Below are 25,745 nucleotides of genomic sequence, written 5' to 3' on the forward strand. Positions count from 1 at the left end.
CTGCTAGAACAAGAGTAATTCTGATCCTTGATCCTTTGTAGGGGACCTGTTTTTTCATATTCAGATGCTTATAGGAGATTTCCTCTGTCCCCAGAACTCTTCAAGTTCACAGTGATGGGCTCAGGTATGTGTCTGCTTCTACCAATGAGGCTGCACACCTCTCAGGCCTTCTCAACCTGGAAACTCTTATCCTAGGAATTTGTCTTCAAATACTTCCTGATAGGTTGAACACGGTGGGTCACACCTGTAATCCCAGCACTTTTGGAGGCTGAGGTAGGCAGATCACTTGAGGTCAGGAGTTCAAGACCAGCTTGGCCAACATGGTGAAACGCTGTCTCTACTAAAAACACAAAAATTAGCCAGACGTGTGTGTCTGTAATCCCAGCTACTCGGGAAGCCGAGGCAGGAGAATCACTGGAACCCAGGAAGCGGAGGTTCCAGAGAGCCGAGATTGTGCCACTGCACTCCAGCCTGGGCAGTAAAAACTCCGTCTCAAAAATCAACAACAACAAAAATACTTCCTTGATGATGTCCTTGCCTCTTTTTTCTCTATGCTTTTGCCAAGTCCTCTTATTTGGATGTTGAAATTCCTACACTGGCCTACTGGTTTATGTATTTTTCCCCTCTCCTATTCTCTTTCTTGTTCTACTCTCTGGTTGATTTTCTCAGCCTCATCTTCCGACCATTCAATGGAGTTCTTCATTTCTGCTCTCATCTTTTGAATGTCTACGAGCTTGTTTCTGGCCTGCAAATGTTGCCTTTGTTATAGCATCTCCTTCCTGTGACAGCGACATCCTGTCCGACCTCAGTGAGGATATTCACTAGAGCTTTTTAAAGTTCTCTTCTCCACTGTGGTTTCTGTTTCTTCCAAGCTTCCAGCATCTGCTCGTTTGGACCTTGACTTCCATGTGAGAAAATGAACCTCAGGGCTGGACACGGTGGCTCACGTCTGTAATCCCAACACTTTGGGAGGCCGAGGAAGATGAATCACCTGAGGTCAGGAGTTCAAGACCAGCCTGGCCAAGATGGCGAAATCCTGTGTCTACTAAAAATACAAAAAATTAGCCGGGCATGATGGCACCTACCTATAATCCCCACTACTAGGGAGGCTGAGGCAGGAGAGAATCGCTTGAACCCGGGAGGAGGAGGTTGCAGTCAGCTGAGATTGATTGCATCATTGCACTCCAGCCTGGCCAACAAGAGCAAAACGCCAACTCAGAAAAAAAAAAAAGAAAAGAAAAATAAACTGGACCCCAAAATTAGGGACGCCTTGGTTCCAGCCTTGTGACTACAAGTGAGAAGAGAATCTCTGAGACTGTGGTGGACGTGGTTAACCCTGAGCTCAATGTAGGGTTCGGTGGGAGGGGCTGTGTGCTGGGAATCCCCGGAGTCAGTATCTTCAGTGTCTTTCCTGCTGGCCAGATTCCCCAGGGAGAAGTTTTCCAGTCTTCTGCCTGGACAGTAAAGGTCAGCCAGGAGCCCCAGGGCGGTGGGAGTGGGGCGATGGCGAAGGTCTGAGCATCAGTGCCTATACAGACCCTTACCTTTTGATATGGGATACAAGCCCCATGCCCTCAACTGTGCCTGTCCTTCCCCTGTCCCAAGACCCTCTACATGTCCCTTTGAACTGCCTGCCTTCTGTAGGGGTCCTAGTAGACAGCCCCCACACAGGAGACAGGGGAGGGCACCTGGCAGTCTTCCACCCCTCCTTACCCCTCAGCTCCAGAGGCATCCCTTGCTACCAGCCACCATGCCTTTTGGGGGTTCTGTGGTGCAGATGGGCAGGGGTCCCCAACTTTCCTCACTGCTTAAGCCTTAAGCCAGTGACCAGTCATTCATCTACTTTCCAGCTTCTAAACAGTTGATGCTAGGCTGAGCACAGTGGTTCACGCCTGAAATCCCAGCACTTTGGGAGGCCAAGATGGGCTGATCACTTAAGGTCAAGAGTTTGAGACCGGTTTGGCCAACATGTTGAAACCCCATTCCAACTAAAAAAATACAGAAAGTAGCTACACATGGTGACACATGCTTGTAGTCCTCTCTACTTGGGAGGCTGAGGTACGAGAATCACTTGAACCGAGGGGGCAGAGGTTGCAGTGAGCTGAGATCGCACCACTGCACTCCAGCCTAGGGGTGTGTGTGTGTGTGTGTGTGTGTGTGTGTGTGTACATATACATATATGTACATATATATGTACATATATATATATAATTTTTTTTTTAATAAGTAAAAGGTTGATGCTAATCTCTCCTTCTGCTCTTCTAGATAGATGGGTTGCTACTGCTGTTGTTTGCTGGAGTTTTGATAGAAGCCGAATCAGGCATGCACATTCAGCTGACTCTCTTAAGCTGGCAGTGGGATAGCCAGGCTGGGATCCATCTACCAGGAATGAAGTCAGAGGTGAACCACCCAGAGGTATGTCTAGCAACTGGGTTATCAAGCATCTTGAGAGTGCTGGGCTGAGGGGTCCAGAGGTACAAAAGGTAGGGTGAGAAACTGACTAACCTCAAACACCACCACCAGCATGCCACCATCTGCTGTCTAGACAGTGAAGAGCAAAGTCAGAAGCAAAGAATTAGACAGCAAAGAGGAATTCCATTTTACAGACAGGCAACCGAGGCCCAGCCAGGCAAAGGGAGTCACTTGGCAAGTCTTCTCACCACACTAGGCCTTCCCTTTCATGGGACATGAAAGAAATAGTGGGTGCTGTACAAGTCTATGATCAATACAGGTCTCCATAAGAAAAGCCTTCTGTAAGACCATAGTCTGCCACATGGCTACTCGGGAGGCTAGGCACAAGAATCACTTGAACCCGGGAGGTAGAGGTTGTAGTGAGCCAAGATCATGCCACTGCACTTCAGCCTAGGAAACAGAGTGAAACTCTACCTCAAAAAAAAAAAAAAAAAAAAAAAAAGGAGAATTTTATTTATTTACAAAAAGAGTCAAATGCAACCCAAGGGATATCATTTGCAGACAGATTCCTGATCTAGGAGAAAAAATGCTAAAATATTAACAGCCATTATCTGTTTGCTATGTTTTTAAAAATTTTCTGCATGATGTGTTATTTTCAAAAGGAAAAAGGCTATTCATTTTTTAACAGGAACACCCAAAGCTACAGCCATTCCAGTATCCCTTGGGCAAAGAACTCAGTTTCCCCATCTGTAAAACGGGGATAATAACACAACTTCATTCATAAGTCAAGACATAGAAATAAAGGGTAAATAAGGTTCTGAGGATGAAATAAGTCAAGACCTAGAGAGTAAAAGATGGTGTCGGTGCGTAGTTAAGTGCTATATTATCACTCAATGCAGTGATACTGCTGATCTCCTCACCTAACCAGGAAGAGCAGCGGGCCGCTCATCTGCTCCAGGCTCCATGAAGCCCATGGCCCGCTCCCTACCGATCCACGCTCCCCATTCTTTTTTGTATACATTTAGAGGGTACAAGTGCTGTTTTGTTACCGGGATATATTCCGTAGTGATGAAGTATAACCATCGATCAAACACTATACCCAGAATCCACGAGGTAGTATTTCATCCCACTCTTCCCACCCCGCCACCCTTCCAAATCTCCACTGTCTGTTGTTCCACACTCTACATCCAAGTGTACACACCAGCTCTCACGGTAAGAACATGTGGTATTTGGCTGAGTTATTTCGTTTAAGATGATGGCCTCAGCCGGGTGCCGTGGCTCGCACCTATAATCCCAGCACTTCGGGAGGCTGAGGCAGGTGGACTGCTTGAACCCAGGAGTTGGAGACCAGCCTGAGCAACATGGCAAAACCCCATCCCTAACAAAAATTCAAAAATTAGGCAGTCTCGTAAGCTTTAATTATTTAATATAATAATAAAATTAAATAAAAAAAGAATGTCCTCCAGTTCCATCCATGTTGCTGCAAAAGACATGATGTCATTCTTTTTTGTGGCATAGTAGTATTCCCTGGTGTGTGTGTATATATATGTACATGTACACACACACACATACATACGTATCTATAAATACACACAGATACGTGTATATATGTACATGTATCTATTTCTATATATGTATATATATAGATATTACATGTACATATATATACATACACACACACACACACACACACACACACACACAGGAATACTACTGAGCCACTAAAAAATCATATATACATATATATCCACCAAATTTTCTTTATCTAATCATCTGTCGATGGACACTTGGGTAGATTCCATATCTTTGCTACTGTGAATAGTGCTGTGATAACTATCCAAGTGCAGGTGTCTTTTTGATATAATGATTTGTTTTATTTTTTAATTTTTTTTTATTTTTTGAGACGGAGTCTGGCTCTGTCGCCCGGGCTGGAGTGCAGTGGCATGATCTCGGCTCACTGCAACCTCCACCTCCCAGGTTCAAGCAACTCTCCTGCCTCAGCCTCCCGAGCAAGTAGGATTACAGGTGCCCGACACCATGTCCAGCTAATTTTTGTATTTTTAGTAGAGACGGGGTTTCACCATGTTGGCCAGGCTGGTATCAAACTCCTGACCTCAAGTGATCCACCTACCTCAGCCTCCCAAAGTGCTGGGATGACAGGCATGAGCCATTGCGCCCAGCCTCCATGCTAATTTTATTGTTTTCAACCAATCATGTTAAGATTCTCCCAATGAAAAGAGAATCTGACCTAGCGATTTCTTTTCCTTCGTGTACATACCCAGTAGTGGGATTGCTGGTGAGACTGGCAGATCTATTTTTAGTTCCTTGAGAACTCTCCAGACTATTTTCCATAAAGGTTTACTGATTGGCATTCCCACCCACAGCCACTCTTCATTCTGTCCACGACCTTCCCTGACTGGCTGCCTTGATCCTTCCGCTTCAGAAAGTCTGAAACATCCCATTTGTACACACACAAACATTAAAACGCTAGCAATCTGACCTAAAGCACAACAATGAAAAACTTCATTTTGTGGCCTAGGGGACAAAAACAAATTCTGGGCCACCATATTGATTTCAAAACTGGTGACAGAGCCCCTCCATCAGGCAGGCCACAAGCCCATTACCGCAGGCTAGGCAAGCGAAGACACAAAGCTGCCGGACTCAGTCTCCAGGCAAGTGGCTATTTTAATTCTTTTTGAAAAGGCTGGAAGCCAACCAACACTGGCTGTAGAGGGCTGACCTTCAGCCAGCATTTGCTCCCACTGAAGGAGGATCCTCCTAAGTGCCATGCCTTTATCCAGTGGGAAGTCCTGTCCTTATACAGCAGGGCAAGGGTGAGAGCTGAAATGTTTCAAGGTGACTTTGGAAATGACTTCAGATACAATCAACAACAGAGGTGTCAGCCAAACACCAAATACAGTCAGCTGCTGGAGCACAAGACCAGGCAGAATAGTATTGAGAATGGAGGAAATAAACATTCTCGAATTGCCCACCATGGACTGGGTACAGGTGGTTTCTCAGTGAATCTCCACAGCCCTATATGGAGGAGGCTGTCATCTCCAGGTCACGATGAGGAAACCGAGGTTCAGAGAGGACCATTTACCTCCAGTTAGACAGCTGGCAAGTGGCAGAGCCCTGTTTCTAATCCAGCTCTATCTGAACTCAGAATCTAACTTCAAGGCAGAAAGACAATCTGAGACAAATGGAAGCACCTCTATTAATTGGACTTTTAATATATGTATTACACATATGGCCTCTTACATTGTCTCGCAAATAAGAGGCAAACAGGTATAACGCTGAGTTCTTTTTTTTTGAGTCTAGCTCTGTCACCCAGGCTGGAGTGAAGTGGCACCATCTCAGCTCACTGCAACATCTGCCTCCTGGGTTCAAGCGATTCTCCTGCCTCACCCTCCCAACTAGCTGGGATATAGGCACCCGCAACCATGCCCAGCTAATTTATATATATATATAGTATAAATTTTATATATTTAGGTTTCACCACGTTGGCCAGGCTGGTCTCAAACTCCTTACCTCAGGTGATCTGCCTACCTCGGCCTCCCAAAGTGCTGGGATAATAGGCATGAGCCACCACACATGGCCCTGAGTTCTTAAATTTTGCTCCCCAGGAAAATTTGAGGGGAAATTTTGCTTCCCAGGGAGCAATACCTGGAGATATTTTTGGCTGTCACAACTTGGGGGACGTGCTGCTGGCATCTAGTGGGTGGAGACCAGAGATGCTGCTCAATGCCCTACAATGCATGGGACAGCCCCAAGTGTCAACACAGCTGCAGTTTAGAAACTCTCATAGACTGCAGCCATCCTCCTAGGCTTCGAAGCCAGAATCTACTCTGGGTAAGTTACTTCAACACTCTGTGCCTCAGTTTCCTCACAGGCTGAAATTAACAGCTTCTCCCTGGGCCTAGCTAAAGTAAATAGCTAGCAACACTTTAGTTACCTTGTGCCTCTGCAGGATAACCCAGGGCGGGCTCTTAGGCTAGGGTTCCGGCATTAACCAGAGCTTCAATTCCTTCCGCTCTCTTTTCTTCTATAAAATAGAGATGGTAACAGCCACTGGCACTGCTGAGAGCTGATTCTGAGCCAGGCAATGCTGTAGCTACTCACTTCCAAACAAGAAAGCAAGAAAGAACACTGTGTAGCCCAGTAAAGGCTGATATCATTCAAACAGCACACCACCACACTCTCCGGAAACAGACCCTCGGAAATTTCTCATGCCACCTGCCCCATCAGTACCTCCTGGGATGACCACCTTGGCTAGGCCGGGGGGGAGGAGGGGGTGGGCAAACTAGGACCCATGGGTCAAATCCAGTCTGCCACCTTTTTTTGTATCTACCACAAGCTAAGAGTGGTTTTAACTTTTAAAAATTGTTTTGTGTTTTCTTTCGTTTGTTTTGAGACGGAGTCTCCTTCTGTCGCCCAGGCTGGAGTCCAGTGGCAAGATCTTGGCTCACTGCAACCTCCACGTCCCAGGTTCAAGCAATTCTCCTGCCTCTGCTTCCAGAGTAGCTGGGACTGCAGGTGTATGTCACTATGCCCTGCTAATTTTTGTATTATTATTTTTTTGAGATGGAGTTTTGCTCTTGTTGCCCAGGCTGGAGTGCAGTGGTGTAATGATAGTTCACTGCAGCCTCAAACTCCTGGATTCAAGCAATCCTCCCACCTCAGCCTCCTGAGGTGCTGGGACTACAGGCGTACACCACCATGCCCAACTAATTGTTTCATTTTTGTAGAGACGGGGTTTCGTCATGTTGCCCAGGCTGGTCTCAAACTCCTCAAGCAACCCACCTGTCTTGGCCTCCTAAAGTGCTAGGACTATAGACATGAGCCACTATGCCCAACCAACATTTTTAAATCATCAAAAACAAATAAAAATAATCCTGTTTTATGATACGTGAAAGTTATATGAACTTTCAATTTCCTCATCCATAAATAATGTCTGATTGAAACACAGCTGGGCCTATTCAGTTACATAGCTATGGCTGCTAGTGCAGGAAACAGCAGAGTTGAGTGGTTATAAGAGACTGCACGGCCACAGGCAGAAATATTTACTGTCTGGCTGTTTACAACAGCAGTCTGCTGACCCCGAGCTAGGCACGAGTTTTCAACGCTGACATGAGGAACTTTACAAGACTCTGATGTCGGAGTCCCACCAGCATCTCTAGGGGGCAGAGGTGGGGGTCTCAGGCATCTCTAGTGGGTAGAGGTGGTGGTCCCAGACATCTAGATTTTTCAAAATTCCCCCACCAGGAAATTCTAATGTGCAGCCAAGAGTGAAAACCCTGATAGATCTATAGCCAATATTTGCATGCAGGAAGCTGGCCTTTCAGAGCAGAATTGCATGGCAGTGAAATGAGACTCATTAAAAAAACAACTTCTGATGGGCGCGGTGGCTCACGCCTGTAATCCCAGCACTTTGGGAGGCCGAGACGGGTGGATCACGAGGTCAAGAGATAGAGACCATCCTGGTCAACATGGTGAAACCCCATCTCTACTAAAAATACAAAAAAATTAGCTGGGCATGGTGGCGTGTGCCTGTAATCCCAGCTACTCAGGAGGCTGAGGCAGGAGAATCGCCTGAATCCAGGAGGCGGAGGTTGCGGTGAACCAAGATCACACGCCATTGCATTCCAGCCTGGGTAACAAAAGCAAAGCTCCATCTCAAAAACAACAACAACAACTTCTGCCTCCTCATCCTTTATTTCAAGCCCTTCTGTACTCTGATCCACACTCTTTTCTCTCCTCTCTGAACTCTGACTCCATTCACATGCCAAGGAAAATCAGGCATCATTTGTGACCTCACCGACTTAGGAGTTCTGGCTTCTTAGATGGCCCACGCCTTCAGGACAAGATCCCAAATGCCTCCCAACTCCAGAGGGCTCCTTCACAACTGAACTCTGTCTTTACTTATTAGTTTGTGTCAATGTTCGTGCTGACCCAGGGCAGTAGTCAAGACCAGCAACTTCCACACAGAGTCTCAATGAACCAAGAACGAGCCGGGCCTGGTGGCTCACGCCTGTAATCCCAGCACTTCGAGTGGCTGAGTAGTGCGGATTGCTTAGCTCAAGAGTTTCAGATCAGCCTAGGAAACATGGCGAAACCACATCTCTCCAAAAAATACAAAAATTAGCTGGGTGTGGTTGTACATGCCTGTGGTCCCACTACTTGAAGGCTGAGGTGGGAGGACTGCTTGAACCCGGGGGCTTGAGGCTATAATGAGCCATGATCATGCCACTGTACTCCAGTCTGGGCAACAGAGCAAGAACCTGTCTCAAATAATAATAATAATAATAATAATAACAATAATAATAACAACAACAACAACAACAGGGCCGGGCGCGGTGGCTCACGCCTGTAATCCCAGCACTTTGGGAGGCCAAGGCGGGTGGATCACGAGGTCAAGAGATAGAGACCATCCTGGTCAACATGGTGAAACCCCATCTCTACTAAAAATACAAAAAATTAGCTGGGCATGGTGGCATGTGCCTGTAATCCCAGCTACTCAGAAGGCTGAAGCAGGAGAATTGCCTTAACCCAGGAGGCAGAGGTTGTGGTGAGCCGAGATCGCGCCATTGCACTCCAGCCTGGGTAACAAGCGAAACTCCGTCTCAAAATAAATCAATAAATATTGATAATAATAATAATAACAACAACAACTCTAGAAAGGCCTATGAGGGGTAGTCCCTTAGACAGATGGGGAAACAGAGGTTCCAAGGCTTGATTGATGGTACCTACTCCAGAAGATCACAAAGCTCGGTGGTAAAGTTGGATGGTCCAAATCCATCTTTTCAGCAAGTCTAACTTTAAGCTAAGAGAGGAATGATGTGGTCCCCCAAAAAGGCATGTCCATATTACTATACATAGGGGATCCCTATGTCCTGGACTTGCTGGGACAATTCCAAATTCTTGTGAGTTTTGTAGTGGTTTGTGAAATGGGTACAACAGCCTCCTCTCTGTGCCCCACAGTGGTATTCTGAAGATGACATGGGGCCATACTTACAAAGCACTTGGCCTGGCATACTGAAAGCACCCAATGAATGGTAGTAGCCATGAATGATGGGTAGTGGGTTGCACCCATCAGTCTTGAATTGGAGTTACTGAGAAGACATCTGGCTTCCCCAGTGGATCAAGTTCCTGGAGAACAGAGGTCATGGTTCCCAAACATTTGCTACCAGATGAAGGCCTTATGCATGGGAGGTGTGCATGGGTGTTTATGGACCAGGTAAACATATCCTAAGGATGGTTGCAGAGATTACAAGGGTATTCCTCACTATGCTGTTGATAATAGCAAAAAAAAAAAAAAAAAAAAAAAGGAGAAACAGTCTGAATATCTGTTACAGAATTTTCTGCATGATTCAAGTTTATAAATTCTTCCTACTTATAGGGGATTACTTAAACTGTTTAAGAGACAGGATCTCACTGTTGCTCAGGCTGGAGTGCAGTAGCACAATCGTTGCTCACTACAGCCTCAATCTCCCAAGCTAAAGCAATCCTCATGCCTTAGTCTTTCAAGTAGCTAAAACTCCAGGCATGCACCACCATGCTCAGTTAATTTTTTTTGTGGTAGAGATGGGAGTCTCACTATATTGCCCAAGCAGGTCTCGAACTCCTGAGTTCAAGCAATCCTCCTGCCTTGGCCACCCAAAGTGCTGGGATTATAGGCATGAGCCACCGCACCTGGCCACATTTTTTTTTCAGAGATGGGGTCTTGCAATGCTGCCCAGACTAGAGTGCACTGGCTATTCACAGGAATGATCACAGCACAGTGCAGCCTCCAACTCCTGGGCAAAAGCATCCTCCCTCCTTAGCCTCCTGAGTATTCGGGACTATAGGCTTGCACCACCCTGCCTGGCCAGGATTATTCAGACATTTTAAGGTGCACCCATTTAAAGGAACACTGTGACTCCAGTAAAAGTATGCTGTAGGCAGTGATTGGCAAACATTTTCTGTCAAGGGTCAGACAGTATATACTTTAGATATTACCGGTCAATCTCTGTCCTGCCACTCAAATCCTCCAGTAAGGTACAAAAGCAGTCATAAACTAGGCATAAATCACAAATCAATGAGCATGGCTGCATTCCAATAAAACTTTATTTGTACACACTGAAATTTGAATTCCAGGTAATCTTCACATGTCACAAAACAATCTTCTTTTGATTTTTTTTTTCAATCACTTAAACATGAAAAAACCATTCTCTGCTTGCAGGCCATACCAAAACAGGCAGCAGGTCATAGTTTGCTGAGCCCAGTGGTAGAAGAATACTTAATGCTGAGTGAAAAAGTGAGTTACAGAGGCCGGGCACAGTGGCTCATACCTGTAATCCCAGCACTTTGGGAGGCCGAGGAGGGCAGATCATCTGAGGTCAGGAGTTCTAAACCAGCTTGATCAATATGGTGAAACCCCAGATTTTAGTCTCTACTAAAAATACAAAAATTAGCTGAGCATGGTGGCACGCACCTGTAATCCCAGCTACTCAGGAGGCTGAGGCAGGAGAATCGATTGAACCCAGGAGGTGAAGTCTGCAGTGAGCTGAGATCATGCCACTGCACTCCAACCTGGGCAACAGAGGGAAACCCCGTCTCAAAAGAAAAAAAAAAGTGAGTTACAGAATTTTCTGCATGATTCAAGTTTATAAATTAAAACATATCTGCACTAGAAAAAAAAAGCTGAAGAATATACAACTGTAAACAAAGATAATCGGGTGGAATTATGGGTCATTTTTGTTCCTCTTTTTGCTTATCTATAATTTTCTGATTTGTCAACAACAGACATAACATCACTTTGGTAATTTTTTTAAGTGCAGTAAAATGAAGACAAAAAAGAAAACAAACAAAACCAAGTTGCTAGAACTACAGAGCACTCAGGCACTGAGATGCCTACGCTAATCTGCTAAGAAAATGACCCTACATGAGATGCCTGCTCAGGTTCAAGTCAATTCGCCAAGGCTTCAGCTTCAAAAAGACCTGCCTTTCATCACCCTTCTGGAGGCGAAGGAGGGAAAGCGGGGCAGGGGTGCCCCTGCCAACGGGCTGATCTTTAGGCACCTCTGTGCTCCGGAGGGCCCTCCTCCAAGCAACATCACCCCCAAGTCCAGCCTCCTTCCTCCCTTCCCGCCAAGGCCAGCTAGAGTTTCCAAGGCGGGCACCATCTCCCAGCAGCCAAACTCAAAACTCGCGTTTCTTTGGGTGGGGGTGGGGGTAAAGGGTGGTGCTAAGAGGACAGACAGCTTGACTTCAGGGGGAGGGAAGACTGCATAAGTTTGTAAAAGATCACGGTCATTTCAATTGCAGGCTTACTTACTTTACTTCGCGATCAGGGAAATAGACCCTGCACTTGGCAGGACTCATGTTGACCACCCCGCCGGCCAATTCCACCGCGCTCCCGCAGGGGTGCAATGCGAGCACCCCTTAACTGCCTGAAGCCGACTCGAGGCCCGGGGCCCAGCAGGATAGCCAGGTCGCGACTAGGAGGCCGAGATGCGGTCCTAGAGCGCCGCGGGCGGGGTTCTGCAGCAGCCGGCTGGCGCCCAACTTCGCCCTGCGCTTGCTCCATCCCGAAATGCGCCCCGCGCGCAAGTGTCCCGGGCCTGTGCCCCGCCCCCACACCGACCCCGCCCCAGGAGGTCTCCGCCTTCCGGACAGAGCCCCGCCCCCGGCCTGGCCTATCGCGGACCCGCAGCTGACCTTGGGCAGCCAAAGACAGATGCGGAGATTTTTTTTTTTTTTAAAGTCTCCCTTCTGCTTTGCTCTCCAGCTCCCCGATTGCAGAAGAGTTCTAGGGTGGCACACCCCTATATATTGGCAGCAATTGCTATGCTGGAATACACACACGATAGGGAAACGGTGGAAACACGGGAAGTTTAAAATGTGACGCAGAGGTCGCCACTGTGCTCGTTAAAAGTCCCTTTTGTCAAGTCAGCTTTTATTTTCCAAACTCCTGGTTTTGCTCATCTTTTCACCTCCACTCCCAGGGACAGGTGGCTGCGCGATCACCCAGTGTGCTTCTAGAGGCATTTTGCACCACCTGGGTCCGCTACTAAAGCGAGTGCCTTCAGGACAGGGAAGACCCCAGCAGCCCGGTGATCTCACTTAATCCTCGTGGCAATCTTTTTTTTTTTTTGAGATGGAGTTTTGCTCTTGTTACCCAGGCTGGACTGCAATGGCGCGATCTCGGCTCACCGCAACCTCTGCCTCCTGGGTTCAGGCAATTCTCCTGCCTCAGCCTCCTGAGTAGCTGGGATTACGGGCATGCGCCACCATGCCCAGCTAATTTTTTGTATTTTTAGTAGAGATGGGGTTTCACCATGTTGACCAGGATGGTCTCGATCTCTTGACCTCGTGATCCACCCGCCTCGGCCTCCCAAAGTGCTGGGATTACAGGCGTGAGCCACCGCGCCCGGCCTAATCTTATTGTTTTTAATCCCCATAATACAGATGAAGAAACTGAGGCCCAGAGATGCATGTTATCTGAAGTGCCAGAACCCAGAGTCTTGAACGCAGACACACTGATTGAAGTTAGAATAAATGAATGAGGCCAGGCCTGGAGGCTCATGCCTGTAATCCCAGCAATTGGGAGGCTGAGGCAGGCAGATCACTTGAGGTCAGGAGTTTGAGACCAGCCTGGCCAACATGGTGACACCCTGTCTCTACTAAAAGTACAAAAATTAGCCAGGCGTGGTGTGCACACCTTTAGTCCCAGCTACTTGGGAAGCTGAGGTGAGAGAATCACTTGAAGCTGTGAGGCGGAGGTTGAAGTGAGCCGAGATGGCGCCACTGCACTCCAGCCTGGATGACAGAGTGAGACTCCATCTCAAAAAATAAAAAACAAACGAATGAATGCTTCTTTAAGTAATATTAAAATAAATACAAAGAACCAAAACACTTCCTAGAAGACACCGCAGTAATAATAAAGGTATCCTACTTTCATACCAAACAAACCAAAAAGAATGTAAATGCCGGCAAGTAAATTCCCTTCCTGGGTAATCACTCTGCGGTTCTCCCAGTGTACCCATTAATTAAATCTGTGTACCTTTTCTCCAACTAATCTGCCTTTACAAGTTAATTTTTCAGCAAAACTTCAGAGGGCAAAGCAGAAGTTTTTCCCTTGGTCCCTAAAATCATTATGCATTCTATGCATGTAACAAAATTTTACATATATTCTATAAATGTGTAAAAATATAATGTATCGGAATCATGAAAACAGGCTGGGCATGGTGGCTTATGCCTGTAATCCCAGTATTTTGGGTGGCTGAGGTGGGTAGATCGCTTGAGGTCAGGAGTTCAAGACCAGCCTGGCCAACACGGTGAAACTCTGTCTCTACTAAAACTACAAAAAGTAGCTGGGTGTGGCGGCGGGCACCTGAAGTCCCAGCTACTCTGGAGGCTGAGGCAGGAGAATTCCTTGAACCTGCCTCAGCCTCAAGTAATTGAAGCTAAGTATGAATGGTTAGTTGGGAGGCAGAGGTTGCAGTGAGCTGAGATTGGGCCACTGCATTTCAGGCTGGGCAACAGTGTGAGACTCTGTCTCAAAAAAGAAAAAAAGAAAAATGAAAACAAATTTTAAAATACAGTTAAAAAGTCACTTCACAGGCAGGCCGGATGCAGTGCCTCATGCCTGTAATCCCAGCACTTTGGGAGGCTGAGGCAGGCAGATTACTTGAGGCCAGCAGTTCAAGACCAACCTGGCCAACATAGTGAAATCCTATCTCTAGTAAAAATATAAAAATTAGCTGGCATGGTGGTGCATGCCTGTAATTCCAGCTACTCAGGAAGCTGAGGTGGGAGGATTACCTGAGCCCAGATAGCCAAGGCTGCAGTGAGCCATGATCCCACTGCACTCCAGCCTAGGCAATAGAGCGAGACCCTTTCTCAAAGAAAAAAAAAAAGAAAAAAGTTAAAGAAAAAAAAAGAAAAGAAAAGGCACAGGCAAGGCCACATTTCCAGGGGTCGCCAAGTACTTGGCCATAACATAAACACCCTTGGCCCTTGTTTAGGCAGCCTTGCCTGAAAGCAGTGGATAGCTATGCTCTAACCATATATTAAATAACATTTCAACAACGGGTTTAAGGAAAAAACAGGTAAACAAAATTCTCAGTTCTTCAAGTTTCTAGGAAGATGTTCGTGGCCTTGTCTTCACCTCCTCCAAAAAAGAAACCTACTTTACCCCAATTTTTTAAATTTCAAACCAAAACCAACAAGTATTTTTCCTCCAAATGTCCCTAGTGTAAATGTAACCATCTCAAAATAGGGAAAGCAATGAAAATCAAGAAATGAAGATGGTTCGAAACCCCTCTACCCTACTCAAAGTCAGTTAGGATCGTGCAGAAGAGAACCACTTACCAGCATACCTGCATTGCTCTAGATTATTATTCTCTATTGCAAAAACCCCAACGCTATTTAAACATTGTACAGATTTTTCTCACTTCTCTGCTAATGCAGCCTGAAAGACAGCCTTACCCATCTCAACATGACCCAGGGTCTCAATCAAGGGATTTCACTTAGATGGGTGGGTTCGGCATTTCATCATAGTGATCATGACCTTGCATTTGTCTCTAATTGCATTATTAGGGAATAAAAGACGGAAAGAAATGAGTAATATTTGGTTAGTGCAAAAATAATTGCAGTTTCTGCCATTAAAAGTGATTGCAAAAACCGCGATTACTTTTGCAGCAACCTAATATCCACCTCCAAGCACACCACCACCTTTATACAAACACCCACGGTTGTGTTTTTTGATGAAACAGTTCAAGCACGGCGGTAGCTGCTGTCTCATGCATTAAGCCCTTCCTCTCAGACTTACTAGAAGCTCAGTTTTACTTGCTGGTATTACAGAGGGAAAACCCAGGTCAAATGAACAACACACACACGAAATCAGTAAGATGATACACACGCAGTGACTAACAGCGTGGTGGAAAGACTGTGCCATGACGAGCTTGAACGTGTCCTTTCCTTCAAGGATGAGCTTAAGCAAATCCCTCCTCTCCACTTCCTCATCTATAAAATTACCCACATATAATTTGTCTTTGCTTTTGCAGAAAAACGAAATGATATAATCCCTTTCAATATATAAGGCAGGGGGGAACTGTTACATGACGTATAGAGCAGAAGCGAATGATTTTTCTAAAACAGGGCAATGCTGTTTAAGGGGGAGGGGTAAGTATGAATGGTTAGCTGCTCTGTACCTTGTATGAACTTCATAGTCTCTCCTAGCTTCTGTATCCAATCCACAAATACAGCAACTCAAAGACAGGGATCCTCTTTCCCCCATGCTCCTAGAAAACATTTTAGGAGGCTGGGCGCAGTGGCTCACACCTATAATCCCAGCATTTTGGGAGGTGGGCAGATCACAAGTTCAGGAGTTCAAGACCAGCCTGGCCAACATGGTGACACCCTGTCTCTACTAAAAATACAAAAATTAGCTGGGCATGGTGGCACATGCCTGTAATGCCAGCTACTCGGGGGGGCTGAGGCAGCAGAATTGCTTGAACCGGGACCCAGGAGGCAGAGGTTGTAGTGAGCCAAAATCGCGCCACTGCACCCTAGCCTGGGCAACAGAGAAAGACTCCATCTCAAAAAAAGAAAGAAAGAAAACATTTTAGGAGCTAAAGAGACTTGAAAAGAGAGTTTCTGCTAGCCCCTTCATAAGTCAATAAATAACTAAATAAAACATTACAGAAAGATCCTTGACATTTCACTCAGGGGCAGATAAAAATATTTATAGACAATTTAGTTTTCTGACCTGCTCATCACTTGGAGCTGATGCGAAGAGGTGTGGACGGGGATGATGAACAAAAAGCTGGGAGAGGGGGGCAATGCCAGGTCCCTGGTGTCACCTCCCTTTCCTGGTATTCTTTCACCTACCTTCGCCTGGTCGGGGGGCCCTCCACATGTCCAGACCCTACAGAGCCTCATTCGCCATCCGGGGATCTGAGATCTGCCTTGCTAAACCGTTCTTACCTCAATGATCCCAACATGGTCATGAACGGTAGCAGGAAGGAGCCCTTCAGCACCCGTGTGCTGTTTTGGACTTTATCCTTTTATCGGGGCACTTCACCTGCCTTTTCAACCCTCTTCCTCCTCTGTGGACACAGGTTACTACACTTTCAAGTTGTAAGTCCAGCCAGGGCTTGGGAATAATCATGAGCACAGGAAAGAACTTTGGGAGAAGCCCACCCAACTAATGGCTACTGAACCACCTCTGGGCCTTCCACTCCCGGCACTTGCTCCCACTCAATCTCAACAATCTTCTAAGGTAGGCACTAGTATTATCCCGCCTCAAGAGAGCAGGAAGTGGCAGCTCAGAGAGGTAACAAGAGAGGTCTGAATTCAGACCTGTTTGTGGGTCCCGGGCCCTTACTGTGTCGCTGTGCGCTGGGTCTAATGACGGTGATTGCATCGTGGGTGCTACTTTAAGTGCTATGCTCACAGCAACTCAGTGAAGACTGATTCCAGCCCTGTGACGGAGGTAACACTATAACTTCATTTTAGAGGACACTGAGGCACAGAAAGTCACAGAACTTGACCCCAAGTCACATAATGGCTGGATGGAAGAGCCAGTACACCAGCCTCCAGCCTCAGCCTCCCACATGCGTGCTCTTAACTATTCCACAGCTCTTTCTATAAAACTGATGGGGAATGCCCTGGCCCGTGGGCTGTCACCCCCCTTGCCCTGGCCTCCCTAAACGCAGAGGCTGTATCTCACCATCTTTGCATCCGTAGTGCCAACGGAGTGCCTGGCACCCAGCAGGGTTGCAATAACTGTTCCTGGGCCAACAAATGGATGGGACAAGCCTTGGCTTCCCCACCCGACCATCTCACCCCATAACGCAAACTCTCTCTTGCCTAGAACCCAGACATCTGCAGTCATTTACCAAGGAGAAAGTGGTTCTAAATAAAAAATTTTATTAAGAGAGATAGGGTCTTGCTCTGTTGTTCAGGCTGGTACAGCAGCACAGTCACAGCTCACTGCAGTCTCAAACTCATGGGCTCAAACAATCCTCCCATTTCAGCCTCCCGGTAAATTAACAAACTTTCCCTCCATTTTCCAGCTACTCTCTTTCCCTATCTCCCAGCCCCCTCCATGCTGTCTGTTCCTCCACATATAAAGGAACAAAGCCACCAACTGATAGAGCCACAAAGAACCTCAGAGTGTCCAGTCTGGCCCCTAAAAAGGTGGTGATGTCCTCAAGCTCATACAATTTAAAGGTTGCCCATAAACTACCCATCTCTAGACCCTTCCCACAAGTTAGGAGGAGGTCGGAGGTGCCTGTCCTGGAGCCCAAGCCTCTGATCCCCAGGGGAAGGTTAGGCAGTGACACTAATATAGGCAGTTTGCTGACTGATTTCACATTCACATCTAACAAGGATTTGGGTTCAAATGGTACTCTGGGCCTCTGCTTATCTTGCTGGGAGGCCTGGAGTCTCTCTGGGCTTCAGCTTCCTATCTAGGAAATTAGACGATTTACTTTTCTCCCAATATTTATAGACTGCTTTATTATTAGACATTGTTAAAATGCATTATAAAATGATATTTAGAGTAGAAAATTAGAAAATATAGAAGAAAATTTAAATCACTCATCATACCACAAAAAACAATGATTATTTGCACACACACACAAACACACACACACATTTATTGGGCACATTTATTAAGCAGAAGCATTTTTTGTGCTTATTCTATGCCAGAAACTGTTCTAAGCATGTTATATATAGTCCCTAATCCCTTATCTGAAACTCCCAGGGACTGATGTGCTTTGGAACTTGGAAATTGTTTTTACAAAGGTAAAACTTTCTGTTCCACATTATCACATTAATATTTCAGCAGCAGAATAGGATAAATAATCACTATAAATAACTTCACATCAATTCAGGACAGGTTTTGCTACTAAATGAGTTCACCACTAATTTATGAACTTGAGTTTCGTAACTTTAAGTTTCAGAATTCCAGCTGCAATCTCAGCAGTCCTGAACCTATCCCATTCCATTCAGTCCACATGTGCTCCCCATAGGGTCATGGTCGTAGGGGTACAAGCTAGGAAGAAGTGGCTTTGAACCTGGTATCTTACCATAGGCCCACTATACACTAACCACACGCTGCTTGTCCAACAAAATGAGATCGCACGGAACAGGAGGCTTTTATAACCTTCATTTCAGAGCACGCAAGCAGCGATTTTGCCACATCATATAATGTTCTCATTAGCCCTGTTTCGAAGTGTTGCATGGGAATTCCAACCCTTGGGGACTGTTTCCAAGTCCAAGGAAAGGCCAAGTTCTAATCCCCGCCCTGAGATGAACCCAAAGGGGAGGAACTGGGAGGAGAGAGCTTAACGGACAGCACAAGGTCATTGGATCCATATTCTCAGCCAGCCCTTCCCAGGTGGGAAAAAGGAGAGAAAGGCTGAGTTTGCATAATCCTATCAAAGACAGAAGAAAAATTTAAAATTGGAGTGTCACCCCAGAACTAGTCTCCAAAGTCACAAGATACACGCAGAAAGAATTTTATGAGAACAAAAATTTATTGCTGCTAAAGAGCAACAACTATAAAATGCCTATTCATCTGTTAATTCATTCATTAAATAATCCATCCATTCATTCATCCATTTACTCATTCATTCATCCATTCCCATAATCATTCATCACATGTTTTGCATTCCCCTGAAATGGAGAATTCCGTCTTTGGCAAGCTTATTGCAGCTCACTTTGTTCATGCATTTAGCAGATATTCAAAGCCTACCGGGAGCCAGCACCAGCCTTGGCAGTGGGGAAAAAGAGACCACTATAAATATGGCCCTGCCTTTAAGGAACTTACTGTCCAGTATAGAGAGACAGGTAATAACCAAGTAGATAATTAGAAAAAAAATAAAAGATATAATCTTTTAGGGCCAGCTGTGGAGGCTCACACCTGCAATCCCAGCACTTTGGGAGGCCGAGGTGGGTGGATTGCTTGAGCTCAGGAATTCGAAAGCAGCCTGGCCAACATGGTAAAAGCCAGTCTCTACTAAAAATTAAAAACATTTAAAAAATAAACAATAGCTGGGCATGGTCATGCATGCCTATAGTCCCAGCTACTCAGGAGGCTCACGCGAGGGGATTGCTGGAGCCTATGGGGTGGAGGCTGCAGTGAGCCGAGATTGCACCACAGTACTCCAGCCTGGGTGACAGAGAGAGACTCTGTATCCAAAAAAAACCCAAAAAACAAAAAAACATAATCTCAAGAAATGATTAAATGTTGCAAATACAACAAAATAGAGTGATTGATGAAGATACCGAAAATGGTTGGGTCGTGGATATTTTAAAGGTGAGAAGGGGACAGGGAAGGCCCTTTGAGGAAGTGAATCTGATGGGCAAAGAGTTAGTAGTAGAGACAGGACCGGCTACAGAATTTGCAGGACCCAGTGCAAAGTGAAAACACAAAATTATTAAGAATTTGGGGCTGGGTACAGTGGCTTATGCCTGTAATCCCAGCACTTTGGGAGGCCAAGGTGGGTAGATTGCTTGAGCTCCTGAGTTTCTGACCAGCCTGAGCAAAATGGCAAAACCTCATCTTTATTAAAAATGAAAAAATCAGCCAGGTGTGGCGGCACATGCCTGTAGTCCTAGCTACTTGGGAGGCTGAGATGGGAGGATCATTTGAGCCCAGGAAGGCAAGGCTGCAGTGAGCCATGACCACGCTCTGCACTCCAGCCTGGGTATCGGAACAAGATTGTCTTTCAAAAACAAAAAAGAATTTCAAGATGGCGACAACAGAGCGTCAAGACAAGCGTGGGGTCCACTGAAGCACAGGGCATGCCTGTGAAGCTGGCCATGCTGGGAGGTCGGGGTTCAGGGGTTGGGAGAAAGAGTGTTTCAGTTCAGAGGGAACAGCCAGTGCGAAGTCCTAGAACAGGAACGCAATTGTGAGAGTTCTGGGATGCGAAGCGCACCGCAGGAAGGAGAAGGCCCCTTGACGACTGCTTTGGAAAGAGCTTCCTCCCAAACCACAGACTTAACACAAGCAGCTTCCATCAGTGCCTTTTCAGTCTCCCAGCTCCTGGCCTGGCAGGAAGACATGAACGTAGGAAGTGGCCTTCCAGGGCAGAGCAGCAGTGAAATGACTGCCCAAGGAAACTGCAGAGAGCAGAGGCAGATCCACAGATACAAGTCACTTCTTCACTGTGGTCTCCACGTGAGTCAGAACCCTCAAATAACCTTGAACTCTGGCCTCTTCTCCCAGGCCTTAGTTGTCTGTCTTGGAAATGGGGCAAGGGTTGGATCCCACCTGGAAGGACTAGCTTAAACCTCTAGCTGCTGCTTCCATTTTGCAGCAACAGGACCTCAAACAGAAGATTTGTCCAAAGGTACAGATTATTTAGCAACTTAGCAAGAAAAGTAATTTTTTTTTTTAGTCAGAGTCTCACTCTGTCAGCCAGACTAGAGTGCAGTGGTGCAGTCTCAGCTTATGCAACCTCTGCATCCCGGGTTCAAGTGATTCTCCTACCTCCACCTCCTGAATAGCTGGGATTACAGACACCTGCCACCGTGCTTGGCCAATTTTTGTAGTTTTTTTTTTTTTTTTTGTAGTTTTTGTTTTTTTAGCAGAGACAGGGTTTCCCCATGCTGGCCAGGCTGGTCTCAAACTCCTAAGCTTAAGTGATCCACCCATCTCAGCCTCCCGAAGTGCTGGGATTACAGATGTGAGGCACTGTGCCTGGCCTCAAGAAAAATGATATTTTTTAGAAGGAGCTTTCTGGATTCAACTAACCGGGATTTTTGTTCATGTATTTACCTTTTTGGGGTCAAGCTTTCTTTCCCAATGCTCCATCCAGCTGGTTACAGGCAGTAGGCTGGCCGGCCTGCACACACTGCCCTTAAATATAATCTATGTTTGTTCTCACTTGCAAGTGGAGCTAGATAAAGCGTACGCATGGACATAAAGAGTGGAATAATAGACACTGCAGATTCGGAAAGGTAGCAGGGTGGAAGCGGGTAAGGAATGAGATATTACCGAATAGATACAACGTACACGATGCAAGCAATGGCTACAGGAAAAGCCCAGGCTTCGCTGCTAGGAAACATATCCAAGTAACAAAACTGTTCTTGCACCCTTAAACTTAAAAAACTAACACAAAAATTTAATGTTTGGGAGCCCATGGTTTTGGACTGAGCTCCTGCGCTCAGCCCCAACAGACCAAACCCAGACAAATCACTCCTGGCTAATTGCCTTGTAATCAGTCTGAACTTTGAAACTGACCAGTTTTCCAAAAACCAGGAGACTCATAGCAACCAATCAGAAGGGGTCCAGTTTGCCTGAGTGAACATGATAAGAAAGTTGCGTCTGTTTTAACCCTATAAGGAAAGTCACTTTGAAACTGTGAAGCTGGTCTTTGTCCCTTGTTTCTGCTTCCTTCAGCCCTGTCCTGTCTATAAAGCCGAGCGCCACTCTGCTCAGCTCTTCGGAACACCCATTCTATTTTATAGGATGAGGTGCTGCCTGATTTTAGGATTGTAAATAAAATTCAATTCAAGTTTTAAACTAAATTTGCTGTGATTTTGTCTTTTGACACCATCCTCCATGGTCCACACCCAAATCTGCTTGGGTGTTGACCTGTGGACACCAGGGAAGAGGTATCACTTCCCTGCCTGTGTGTGTGCAGAAGAGTCAATGGATAACCAGCAAACACCAGGCCACCAAGGGTCCCAAAGATGCCAAAATCTAAAGCCAAAAGCTCTACACCAGGCGTCCCCAAACTTTTTACACAGGCGGCCAGTTCACTGTCCCTCAGACCGTTGGAGGGCCGCCACATACTGTGCTCCTCTCACTGACCACCAATGAAAGAGGTGCCCCTTCCTGAAGTGCGGCGGGGGGCTGGAAAAATGGCCTCAGGAGGCCTCATACGGCCCGTGGGCCCTAGTTTGGGGACGCCTGCTCTACAAGATAATAGAATGCTCAGCCTTACTTTATTTTGTTTATATATTTTTTGAGACAAAGTCTCACTCTGTTGCCCAAGCTGGAGTGCAGTGGCGTGATCTCGGCTCACTGCAACCTCTGCCTTCTGGGTTCAGGCGGTTATCCCACTTCAGCCTCCTAAGTAGCTGGGGCTACAGGAGCGCACCACCATGCCTGGCTAATTTTTTTGTATTTTAGTAGAGACGGGATTTCACCATGTTGCCCAGGCTGGTCTCGAACTCCTGAGCTCAGGCAATCCCCACCTCAGCCTCCCAAAGTGCTAGGATTACAGGTATGAGCCACCGAGCCTGGCCTGGTTTTATTTTTTTTAATTTTTGTAGAGGCAGAGTCTCATTATATCACCCAGGCTGCTCTCAAACTCCTGGGCTCAAGGGATCCTCCCACCTCAGTCTCCCCAAATGCATGAGCCACTGCACCAGGCCTCAGCCTCATTTTGATATATGTTGTTTCCAACAGGCTGGAACACTCAGGTTTTGACATAATTTGTTCATCCAGCCAACCACCAGAGGCACCAGGCAATAGCACACATGTGCAAGGCCTGACTCCCTGAAGATTCTTTGATGTGGGATTCTCACTATAGTTCATTAGAAACAACAAACACACATGGGTCTCCTCTGCCAGAGGCCCCTGATTCTGGGGCTGGGATCGTTCCTTGAGGAAACGCCAGCATCTCAGGAGGCACCAGCAGAACCACCAACATTGCCCCTGAGTGCTAAAATTCTAAATCCTCAACTCTAAAACAGCACAAAGACTGGGGTCAAAAGAACTACACGGATGTCAGTGAGCTTTAGGGCCACAGGTCACACCTCAGGAGTCTGGTGTAGCTTCCTCTTTTTTTTTCTTCTTTTTTTGAGACAGATCTGTCTCTGTTGCCCAGGCTGGAGTGCAGTGGCACAATCTCAGCTCACTGCAGCCTCTGCCTCCTGAGCTTAAGTGATTCTCCCGCCTCAGCCTCCCTAGTAGCTGGGACTATAGTGCATACCACCACAACCGGCTAATTTTTATATATTTTTTTAATAGAGATGGGGTTTTGCCATGTTGTCCAGGCTGGTCTCGAACTCCTGAGCTCAAGCAATCCACCCACCTCGGCCACCCAAAGTGCTGGAATCACAGGCATAAGCCACCAGGCCCAGCCTTAGCCTCCTCAGTCTAAAGATGAGAAATTGGAGGCTCAGAAAGGGGAAGGGTCTCATCCAAGGTCGTGCAGCACATCACTCCTCCCTGCACCGTGTCAAAGCCCTTTGACGCCCTCACAATCCACATGTCATTCAGCTCCACTTTCACTGCCTCTCCAAGATCCCTCTGTCCCTCCTGCCAGCCCTTTGCTGGAACAAAGTAAGGATAAAAGATTTATCTACAATGCTAGGTTCCCATGCCATAAAGACATGAGGGCAGGAAATTCAATCAACATTTTGATTTCATTTTCCCTAAAAGATAGCTAAGTAGGCAGGGGGCGGTGGCTCATGCCTGTTATCCCAGCACTTTGGGAGGCCAAGTTATGTGGATCACTTGAGGTCAGTAGTTCAAGACCAGACTGGCCAACACTGTGAAACCCCATCTCTACTAAAAATATAAAAATTAGCTGGGCGTGGTGGCACACACCTGTAATCCCAGCTACTTGGGAGGCTGAGGGAGGAGAATCACTTGAACCTGGGAGGCAGAGGTTGCAGTGAGCTGAGATCATGCGACTGCACTCCAGTCTGGGTGACAGAGTGAGACTCCATCTCAAAAAAAAAAAAAAAAAAAAAAAAAAAAAAAAAAAAGAGAGTTTAGTATCTTTTGCTTTTATAAATGCACCAGCTCAGAAAAGCTGTGGTTTAAGCTCAAACCAGTAAAGACCCCTCAAAATGGTGACAGGAAGACAGTGGGTGGAAAGGTAGGAGACTTGCCCCCTTTCTATTTATCATCTACCAATACGGATGCTTTATTCTCTTGCCAAGCACCTGAGACATATTAGCTCATTTAATCTTCACAACTATTTTGGCATCCAAGACTCAGGAAATAGTAATAATAATAATCATGTTGTTATTTTGTCAAGTTTGTTGGTTTGATATATTCTTTTTTGTTTTTGTTTTGAGACAGGGTCTTGCTCTGCTGCCCAGGGTGGAGTGCAGTGGCATGATCATAGCTCACTGTAACCACAAACTCATGGCTCATGCCATCCTCCTGCTTCAGCCTCTCAAGTAGCTGGAACTACAGGTATGCACCATGATGTCTGGCAGATTCTTAATTTTATTTATTTAAATATTTATTTTTAGAGATGGGGTCTCAGTATGTTGCCCGGGCTGGTCTTGAACTTCTGGCCTCAAGCAATCCTCCTGCCTCAGCCTCCCAAAGTGCTAGGATTACAGGTGTGAGCTACCACGCCTGCCTGCATTATCCCATTTAATCCCTTCACATTTCACAGAGGTACTGAGGCCTGGAGAGGTGAAAGGACATGCCCAAGGTCACACACTAGGGGGTGGCAGAGCAAAACGTTGAACCCAACTCCAGCTGACTCCACAGGCTGTGTTCTTTGTACTAGAGTCTAAGACATCCTCTTCCCTTAACCCTTCTAGAAACTCAAACACTCTTTCCCTGAAAATGGTCAGTATTGGAATACTTTCCTCTTCCTTGTTCTCTATCTTCTACTTCTAGCTACCAGGGTCAAAATCAAACTTACTGCTAACGTGGACACGTGTGGAAGACCACCTCTAGATTCTGCTCATTTGGGCAGAGAGAGTACAAGAGATGCTTAAAATAAGGGCCAATAAAACTCCACTCCAGAGGAGAAAAACATGCTGGAAGGAAGAAATACGGGAATGAGAGCAGAGGTTCACTCTGGCAGGTGAAGTTTTGGTTGGCGGCTCTTCTTCTCTTTGTTCACCTGTATTTCCCAAGTTTTCTGCCTAGAAGTACTGTGTTTCATTTGTCATTTGGCGGTGGCAGAGGAGAAGGTAATGACAACAACAATATCAAGGCCACTGACTGCGGCCCCGGGATAGTCCCACCTATTATGAACCTACAGGCATGCATCTCTAACAGTCAAATTGATGGCGACCTTTAGAGTGCTTGAGTTTCTGCTTTACAGGCATCACTGGGGGAAGGCTGGTTTTTCAGTTATCAGTTACCTGCTGAATGAATGAATGAATAGGATGGGTCTGGTAACTCATGCCTGTAATCCCAGCACTTTGGGAGACCAAGGCAGGAGGATTGCTTGAGTCCAGGAGTTGGAGACCAGCCTGGGCAACCTGGTGAGATCCCCATTTCAACAAAAATTAAAAATTAGCTGGGTATGGTGGCACACACCTATAGTCCCAGTTACCCAGGAATGCACTGAGGTGGGAGGATTGCTTGAGCCCAGGAGTTTGAGGTCGCAGTGAACTGAGATCCT

The 25,745-nt window shown here is 46.3% G+C and overlaps 1 protein-coding gene across 7 annotated transcripts in view; it reads right to left on the minus strand.

The window, feature by feature from the left end:
* ACACB (acetyl-CoA carboxylase beta) overlaps nt 1–25,745 on the minus strand; it is a 157,158-nt gene that overhangs the window by 109,285 nt on the left and 22,128 nt on the right. Inside the window, exon 1 of one of the 7 annotated variants that reach the window (XM_039471840.2) lies at nt 11,729–12,015. The exons of 5 other annotated variants lie outside the window; for them this stretch is intronic. In XM_039471840.2, the coding sequence (XP_039327774.2) occupies nt 11,729–11,775 (47 nt within the window). In that variant the 5' untranslated portion in view covers nt 11,776–12,015. One more of the 7 variants, XM_074402269.1, reaches the window with a different exon arrangement.

Source organism: Saimiri boliviensis, chromosome 7 (assembly GCF_048565385.1).
Source record: "Saimiri boliviensis isolate mSaiBol1 chromosome 7, mSaiBol1.pri, whole genome shotgun sequence".
Lineage (NCBI taxonomy): Eukaryota > Metazoa > Chordata > Mammalia > Primates > Cebidae > Saimiri > Saimiri boliviensis.